The 9,509-nt window shown below is 48.2% G+C and overlaps 1 protein-coding gene across 3 annotated transcripts in view; it reads left to right on the top strand.

Annotated features, from left to right (window-relative positions):
* Window positions 1–332: 332 nt before the first annotated feature.
* Window positions 333–9,509, top strand: part of GRIK2 (glutamate ionotropic receptor kainate type subunit 2) — a 358,136-nt gene continuing 348,959 nt past the window's right edge. For all 3 annotated transcript variants that reach the window (XM_057364086.1, XM_057364085.1, XM_057364087.1), the window contains exons 1-2: window positions 333–474; window positions 5,670–6,074. In XM_057364086.1, the coding sequence (XP_057220069.1) occupies window positions 5,960–6,074 (115 nt within the window). In that variant the 5' untranslated portion in view covers window positions 333–474; window positions 5,670–5,959. The remainder of the gene's footprint in view (window positions 475–5,669; window positions 6,075–9,509) is intronic.

Genomic DNA, 9,509 nt, shown 5'->3' with positions numbered 1-9,509 from the left:
AAACGGGCTCCGGAACCCCAAATAGGAGCTTGGGCTTCCAACGCCATGAAAACTCGCTGTCCGGCGAGCTCGGGCTCTTCGGGCGACGGCGCGGGGGGGGGGGGAACCCTGCGGCTGCCGGTGACCGGCGGGCAGCGGCGAGACTTGGCGGTGCGGGGAGCCGGCAGCGGCGGCCGTAGATAAAGCGGGTTTCTGCTCCTTTAAAGGGCGCTGTGCAGCGCTCCCGGAGGGAGGCGGATCTCCCTCCTTCCTCCCTTCCCTCCATCCCTCCCTTCTTCCCTCCCTCCCTCCTTCTCGCTCTCCCTCCTCCCTCTCTCCCTCCCTCCCTCGCTCGGGTGCCGCTTGCCGCCGCCGTCAGTGGTGCCCGGACGCCGGCTGCACCGCAGCCCGGGCTGTCCCCGGCGTCCTGCCACCGCCCTTCCTCCCCCGCCTCCGCCTTCCTCTCCCTCCCCGATTCCCCTCCCGCAACTCAAGGTAGGAGGATGTCCCGGGGTCTCCGGCTGGCCGCCACGGCCGGAGGGGTTGCATGCCAGTGAGGGGCTGCGGGGGGCGAGGGGGGGCCGGGGCGGCGGGGGATGCACCGTGGCCGCGTTGTGCCGAGAGCTGTACACCACGATGGCTCTTGGCCAGCTGTCTCAGGGCAAAGGCGGGCGCTGAGCTGGCGGACCCGAGCGCTGTTGCAGCCCGGGTCTGTCCCTCACTGTGGGGAAGGCAAACCTGTCGCCGCTCCTCTCTTCCTCCCATCGCTGCTCCGCATCGCCGGAGCTGCTGCTGACCCCACGCTGAAAGTGGAGGTGTGGGACGAGGAAGCGAGAGGCCAGGGCAGCGCAGACCCCCATGCCCCTCGCCCGGTGCCCGCTCGGTAGCCCGGAACTCCCTCCCACAGCCGGAGCGCCGCTCCCGAGCCGGGTTCAGGGAGGCCGAACCGGCTGCATTGAGGATGTGACCCCGCTCTCCTGGGCGAGCGGAGGTGAGAAAGGGGCACTAACTTCGCTAGAGTTGTGGGTGGACAGCAGTCTCTACTTCCGTAAGGTCTCCTCCTGTCCCTACCCGGCCCCCGCCGTACGGCGCAGCCAATCCCCCTTTCGGCTTTCCGGCAACCCTGTCATTTATTTCTGAACAAAATCAGCATTCTTTGGGTGAGCATCAATCGCTAAAGTAGCCAGGGCGCTGACACTCTGTGGAAAGCAAGAGATGTGCCTGCCTGCGGAGTGGAGGCATGATTGCAAGAGCCCTGTGTGCACTGGAAAGGAATGAATACACTGTGATGAAAACCTCTCTTCACGTTTTCCTTAGAAACTTTTGGGGAAGTACAGCATGGAAAACATTAAAGCTTCATCATTTTCCTCCCAAAATCTTGCACCGCTTCCCCAAGCCCAAAGGAAGCCGAAGGGACCAAAGGCTGATCTGTAGATCGTGTCACAAGTATTTGTTTTTGCTGCTTAAAACTTGCTAGGAAAGTGCATTGCTGTGATACACAAAAGTGCCTGAGCAAGTAAGTCTATTGCACATTCAGTTAGTTAATTAGAATACACGTCTTTCCACTAGCTAAAAATTAATTAACATCTTAAAATGCCATTAATCATTGGCACTGAAGAAACTTGGTTGTAAATTTGGACTGAGATAATAACAAACAGAGAAAGACCTACGGGGTTTTTTTTATAGCTGGTGGGAGTGGAATGCCAGTGGGCCGCAATGTGTTTTTAAATGATAATATCAACATTCATTTGAATACTTTGGCAAACGTTTTGGAAAGGAGGACTGTGTTACTGCTTTGTCAGCAAAGCTGCAATACTTATTTGTAGAAATCTGGAGATGCTGGTCAGGTGTTGCGGTAAGCTGTGGCTCTCCTCACACCAGATTGCAACAGCAGGAGGACTGTGGTGGCATGTGAATCTGAAACGTTTGCAAGGATTTGCCGAAAAATGTCCGAGAAACATTTGGGGGACCATATGTTATACATACATTAAATTTATATCAGCTGTTTTTGGCAGAGGTCAAAATAGTAGATTGTGTGATATAAAAACCTCACTATCTGTTCTTAGAGACACAGCTATGACCTGAAAATAAAAGCCCATTCCTTTTCAAAGTAATATGATAAAACTATATATCCCAGTAGGTGGCAGCTAGCTGGAACTGGGTTAACTTTTATAATGATAACAGCACATAAAAATTAGATCTGATGGAAAAAGCTCCTGATATAGCAAGGTAATCAGAATCACATATCTCCCCTTTCCAAATGAAACATTATGTACATAATGCAGACCATTTATACTTGACACACCGCTAAAAGTGTAGCAGGTTTTTATTACCCAGAAAAGATATAAAGGCCTCAGACTGTCTCTTCTTCTTTCCCTGTCTGTAGCCAGATTTTCTTTTTTTTTTTTTTTTTCATATCAGCCACACTTGAACATAGTCCTGTGTATTAAAGATGTCCTTGTGTATTAGAGATGTGTTCCCACCGTGTCTACAATAGATGACCAAACAAATCAAAACATATATCCAAGGAATTGCATATTTCCCAGCTGCTGATCACTGAAGTGTAGAGAGCAGTTTCATACAGACTTTAAAATGAAAAGAGCTGTGCAACAGTGGTGACAAGCTCCCAAAACAGAAGACCAGCTTATCTAGTATGACATTTTATTAGGGATTTCCAGACATTCAATTGTACATCTCACGGGGAAAGAAATATGAAAGGCACTGAGAACATTTACCTGTTTTTCTATCGAAATCATTCTGGAAGGTATCTTTTTCCAGAATAAGAAGTGAAGTTAAAGTCCAAATAACAGAAAAGTAGTCTAGGGTGGGAAAGGCTGAGGCTTTAGCTAATTATATAGTCTACAAGTGATTTTCAGTCACCAAATATTTAGTGAGTTCTAAACACCTGATGTCTTGTAAGAATTTCTTTTTTTTTAATAAGGGACTTGTATTCTTGAGAAAATATTTCTGSGTTAACTACGACTTTTCTTCAAGGTGGAAGCCAGGGTTTGATAGAAGGGGGGAGGGATGTTAACACAGAGCATTAGGTGATGTCTGATAGTAGATAAGAAGGAGATTGGTAATTTTTCTGAACCCATGAAGTACCATAAAATACCAGGCTAGCTAACATAATAAGAAGGTATAATATATACCTTTAAAGAAGCCGATAACAGATTTTAATTTCCTTTCCGCACTATGAAATGACTGGAAAGGGTAAAAGAGCCGCAGGGTTCTGACCCCTGGAGCGGGGGCGGTGCCGGAGCGCTGTCCGCGGTGCTGGAGGGGCCGCGCCGGGCGCTGTCCGCGGTGCTGAGGCCGCTGCGGGCGGCGGCGGCGGGGGCTGCTGCGGGGGGAAGAAAACTCGCTGAGAGCCTCAGGCGTCAGACCAGGGGCTGCAGAGTGGGCTGATGAGTGTTTAAGAGTAACAGGAATTAACCACAGGTTGCCTTATGATTCCAGGTCTAATCACGCCTCGGTGAGTTAGGTGCTCTGTTGGGCTGAGATTACAGGTAGCTGTGTTTTTCTTTTCTTCAAGAGACTCAGAAAATCAAACTGATAACAGGAGTCACCTTGTACAAAGTTTATGTCTGGTTTAATGTTCTAAAGCTAACCATGGCTATTACATTTTCAAAACTTCTCACCAAATCTAAATTAAATAAATAAATAAATTCCTGTTAGACAGCAAGCTGCCTCTGAGCATTCATAATTACAAACGTATCTAAAGATGTCTAATGTCCTTTATTTCAACAATACCAGGCAGGGAGACAATGAACTTTCACAGTATTCACGTGGGTTGGTTTTATTTCTCCTTGGACTAAGATAAAATATAAACGCGTARAAGAGAATAAATGAAATAGCAAATTGAAGAAAAAGCATCTCTCTGCATTTTTACTGGGAGATATTCTAAGTGTGAACTGAAGGAGTCGCTAGATATCCTTGCTTTTAACACTAGGTGTTCYTTTTAAAGTGCTCCAATAGTCAAATCGTCTGATTGAATTCCCTGCTAGACTGCAGAACTAGCCATTCATGATACTTATTTTTGACACTGCAGTTATGCCTCCATCTTAAGGAAAAAAAAAAAAAAATCAATGATGCTTAATAATCCCTTCGCAGAATGTACATTTCTTTTCATCAGTGTTTTACAGTGTTTTAAGTAAAATGTGCAGAGGAAATCAGTAAGGCAAAATGGTAAAAAGTTACTGTGAATTGCTAACACTTCTAGGGGCACGGAGCACAAACACTACAGGTTATATTCCAAATGTTGCTGTTCCTTATTTACAGGTCTACAACACACAGATGTTACTTTAATATAAACAGTAACTCACCTCTGCCATGCTCTGCTTGTGATAGATTCCATAGAATGTTCTCATTAGCTTGGCATCATTGATATTTATTTCTGTAAATTCAGATTTATTCTGTGTTCTTGTGCATGTATCTGTGGGGGAAGTCTCACAGTGGTATTTTCTTTATTAATGAAAAGSAAGGGAGGCAGATAAAGGAGAMAAAAGATATCTGTAGGCAGAATGTAAAATAAAATTAATTCATTTTTCTAGTGGGAAATATGGGAATTATATTTTGGTGTTTGTAATAAAGCTTAAGCAGGTTCAGCAAATTTTGACTTAGATTACAAAGTCTGACASTCCTAGTTTAATGTATTTCAATGGGTACAGGCACAAAACTAATTGCATTTCCAAGGAAAACCTGAAGCAGTCCACAGAATGAGTTTATCTTCTTTGGAACACCTGGCCAAAAAACAAAAGTCTTTGGCTACATTTGCAGATATAAAGTCAGTATGCCATTATCAAGTTGGGTAATGCTGTTGYTCTCACTGAGGACAGCAAAAWGACAAACTACATAGATACAGGGAGGAACAGCATAATACTGGAGTGAAAGGGAAGCAGAGTGCAAAAGAAGAGTGGCAGAATAAAGTGAAAATAATAAACTAGAAAATCCCGAAGTTACTGTCTTTTAAGCAACACTGCGATTTCAAGCAAGTTTAGCGAAACAGGTCTGTGCATTCAACAAGGTTGTTMCAGCGCTGCCGATTCCTGTTACCTTGCAAAAGCAGGCTGATGCTCCGTTATCACTGGGTCCGGAGCAAGTTCCTGGGGACAGGCAGTATACAAGCCATAGCATTTATCCTACTTCATACATGAAAATGATTAACAGTTAGTGATTGTAATTACCCTTCCCCCCCCCCCCCCCAAACCGGAACGTTGCTCTGATAACCTGCGTGACTTTGTTGTCAGCCTTCTCTTTCACAACTCTAAAGCTAAGTGATCTCGACCCAGGCAGTCAGCTATTAAAGCACAGGAACTGATTTTTACACAACTGATTCCCTTCTCCCCTTTACTACCCAACCCCCGCCCCGGCTATTGTTCAGAACAACTAATAAGAAGCATGTAAATAAAGCCGAGCTGTTTTTTTCCCCCGACAACACTAGGCGATCAGATCGGTTGCATAATAGGAATTGGGAAGGCTGTCTGGCAGGCAGCCTTAAGCAGAGAAGAGCTATCTCAATTTCTCTCACTTAATCTTGGCTTCGCGTCAGAAGCTGTGCAGCAGTGCAGTAGAACGGGAGCACGGCAAATGCTTCGCCAGTGAAACGGCTGGTGCTCGCTATGTGGCGGTACCTCAGCGATTTCTCGAGCTGGATTACCTATTGATTTTCCTCCTTTCTTGCCTCCCAGGTTTACTCGACTGGACATTGYGTGTGTTTGGATTTCTCAAGGATTCTCCCCCGACTAACATGGATGTCCCACCATTCCTTGCAGTTGAAGGTTGCTCCTTGGCGCAGTGAATGAAGAACATGCAGGGATTGCTAATGGGTTTGGGAAGCGTAGACTCTCTGCTCTCTCTGTGACCATGCCGTGATCGTGTCTGAGGGCCATCAGTTTACGTATCCTCATTCTCACCCTACCGAGAAACCTGACGGCTTAGAAGGGGGAAGTAAGGCAGCGCGTGTGTGCATAGAAACATCATGAAGATTATTTCCCCTGTTGTAACTAATTCAGTCTTCAGATGCACCATTAGACTCGTTCTTTGCTTACTGTGGATTGGATATTCTCAAGGAACCACACATGTATTAAGATTTGGTAAGATTTCCCGACACTTTTTTCATTGTGTGTTTAAGCCTGAATGTGATATACGTAGGATTGACTCAGAAGGGGATGCTGGGGGAGAGCTGGGACGTGCCGCCGGAGTCGGGCAGCGAAGTCCCTCTGTATTTCGCATCCGGAGGGATGAATTGCTGTGCGGTTTTCTTTTCTGTCGCTGCGGCTCATTGTAGCCGTAGTAACGGCACGATGATGATGATAATTATAATAACAATAGAAAAATGACTGGCAAAAGCGGTTGCCTAAGGCTCTGCGCAGCTTGCGTGGCTTCCTCGTAATTGTTTCCATTGTTTTGCTTTATTGTTTCCATAGTAGGGGAAAGCGTGGCTATTACGGTGCTTGATCAGTTAAAAACCTGTCAACTAGTTGCTAAGTTTCGGCCGCCCGCCTCTGATCCCCTGCGAGCCGATCCCGTGCCGGCGCGATGCTGTGATTTGAGACCTTTGGGCTGATTTCCCTTGAAGTGTCTGTCTGTTTGCTTGACACTTGAGTGGCGTTTAGGGTTAGAGAAGAGATGATTTATGTCTGGAGCGGTGTCCCGCAAGAGCTTCTGCGATACTTTTCAAAAGCACGGCTTTCCTATGCGATGAAAGTTGTTGGAGATCCCCCTCTCCCGGGGGAGGGNAAAAAAAAAAAAAAAAAAAAAAAAAAAAAAAGGTACATCAGAATGAAATTTTAAAAACAGAGTTAGTTTATAGTTTAAAGGCTGGACCAGGGCACTAACCTTAAGAGTTCTGCCTGTGCATGCGCGCGTGTGTTCGTGTGTCTGAGCAAGCGAGGGACAAATTCCAGCCGCTGCATCCCCTACAGAAGTTTTGCAGTGAGGACGGACAGGACGAAAAGTTCGGAAAGCGGGTGCAAAGGGGTCTGTGAGGCCGGGGAAAGTCCTCCGTCGCTAGTCGGGGGCGAGCTACGATGGGAGCCCCGCACGAGTCTCCTCCTGGTCGCCCGGATACCGAGGGCAAGCCGCGGCGGGGGACGACGGAGGGGACAGGCCGAAGATTGGCATACAGGCGACATCCTCTGTGCCCGCCGATAGCACAGATGGAGGGAGGAAGAGCGGATCTCCCGCATTCGCGCTGTCCGCGATAAACTGTGGCAGCCGCTGCATCCATTTCCGTGGGGCACTAAAATCACTTGCCTTTGCCTGAGAATAATGCCTTGGTTTGTATCTATTTTAGTTTAAATCAGCACCCCCGCACACACTTTTATATGGAGGGGAAGGTGAGTAATTATTAGAAAGTCACCAGGCTTTTACTGATCTCGTGTGCTGAATTCCTAGCAGCACTTTTTTTTTCTGCTTCCATCTGGTCTAAAGGTGGTGCTTAAGGCACGTTGCTCTTAGCAACCATCCTCAGGAATGCCTGCTTCTTTGGACACRGCTAAAAGGGTCCGTATATGATTGTGGGGTCTGTTTTGCAATCAGTCTGATCCATAATCTCGGCCGTGAATTTAGTGCTAGGCTGCCTGTAATCTGCCACTGCCGGCTGTCTGTCTGTCTGTCCACAGACCGTGATTCCTGACGGGAGCCGCGAGTCTGTCTCTGGGAGCCTGAGTTACTTTCAGGTGTAGCTATGTAAACAAACATCTTCTCCGTCACAGCACCAGCAAGAGGTGGACTTTCCTTAGAGTGGCATTCGCTCTGACTTGTTAGCCCAGTATTCCTCCAGAGACAGCCCTGGAGAGCCGCGATTTGGCAAGCGTTAGAGTAATAAATAATCCCGGGGCTGAAAGGTGGTGCAGCGGGTCTCTGTTACCSAGTGACATGGTGGTACATGCATGTGTTTTACTGGGCTAACTTCCCTTCCCAACTCCATCCTGATCACACAGCTGGCCGGCGAGTTGTGCTCACTYCATTGTTTGTAGCAGCGAAGTAGAAATCCGCTTCTGCATCTCTGCGTGCTTTTCCCTGTCTTTGAAAAGMGTTGTCGCCAAACCGTCACTGACCAATAGAAGTAGGTAGGGAGCAGTTTTTGAGTTTATTTTGGTACGGAGAATGTTACACGTGAAGAGAGCAGGAAGACTTTTGTGCTGCTCATCCGGGCCTGTTGCTCATCTGTGTTTTAAAGAATTTAACATAGTCCAGGCTAAGTCACTCTGTCTSTGACCGCGAGAACTTCCACTCCTTCCCCAAATGATGACATCTCTGTCTCTGTGTAGGGCATAGCAGGGTGGAGRGGAAGGAGCAGGGAGTGAGCTGTGGAAAAGCTTTGATTATTTCTAATGGGGATTTCCCCACCGCCTCCTCCGGGCTCTCGTGCTGTCTGTCCCTTCGGGATGTCCTTGCGACCAGGAGGACGGGATGCCGTGTAGTCCTTCCCGAGGAGAGCGAGAGCTGAGGAGATTCCCTCCAGAAGGCAGCCTGCCAGCCCCCGCTCTCCTTCCTCAGCCAGCAGTGCTATGGCAACAGGGGAGAGCTTGAAGCCTGCCAGAGCTGCAGCCCCCTCATTCCTCCTGTGCAAATTAGCCACCATGGATTCGCATTGTCCTTCCCACGGCTCCTCTCATTGTTGGGACTAGCCAGCATGTCCCTTCTCTCCCTCCCTCTCTCTCTAAAGCTACCTTTTAGCAGCCACACAGGGAAGTCGAACCGCCCGGGTTATTTGTCAAATTCGGGAGGTTATTCCTGTCTGTACCTGATGGAGCGAACACGGAGAGAGGCTGGTGCCGTGGCACCGTTCCCTCCCCAGCGACACTTGCTCAGCGCCTGGACACCCGCCTGTTGCTGCTGCTGGAGTTGGGCAACGTGACATTCGGGCATCGCACCAGGCACTCTGCCTAAATGACACTTCACTTCATGGGGCGTGCGAATCAGCTGCCTCCCTTTCCCTTTCTGAGCAGTTTCCCACAAGCGAGCCCAGGAAACGCTGAAGGTGARGCTTGTGTACACGGTACTCGAGGGTGTCAAATGGGAACAGCACTGAGGCATTGATGCGGATAAAGTGATAGGTCCCACTTGAGGGAGGAAAGCAGCAGCCTARCATTTGTATCTCCGCTCTGCTAAGTGTGATGGAAACCTTTTCCTTATCACCTGGCACCGAACAAAAGCCAAAATACGTGACCGCCGGCGCACTCGTTACGTTATCGGGATCACATTTCGCAGCTTTCCGATTCACTGCTCCTGTGTAAGCGCAGACCCGTGGCAGCGGCTCCCAGGAATTCCAGGGAACTCGGCGGATCCAGAGCCCATTCGAGCCGTCCCTCTGCCCACGACGGCTGAGCACATCGGGCTGCCTTTTCCCAGGTCTGCCCTTTACCTCCTGAGGACATCCCAGCACTGAAATGCTGAATTAACAAGCCACCAAGAGAGCTACCAGTAACTGCTCATCTGTTTTCAGAAACCCACCCCTTTTTGTCTTGCCCAAGGCAGTAAGAGCCCGGGGTATTTAATCCACCTTTTTTTTTTTTTTTTTT

Source organism: Malurus melanocephalus, unplaced genomic scaffold, assembly GCF_030028575.1.
Source record: "Malurus melanocephalus ecotype Western Australia unplaced genomic scaffold, MMel_1.1 scaffold_35, whole genome shotgun sequence".
Lineage (NCBI taxonomy): Eukaryota > Metazoa > Chordata > Aves > Passeriformes > Maluridae > Malurus > Malurus melanocephalus.
Note: the sequence above shows the minus strand (reverse complement) of the source record. Positions and strands in the feature narration are given on the sequence as shown.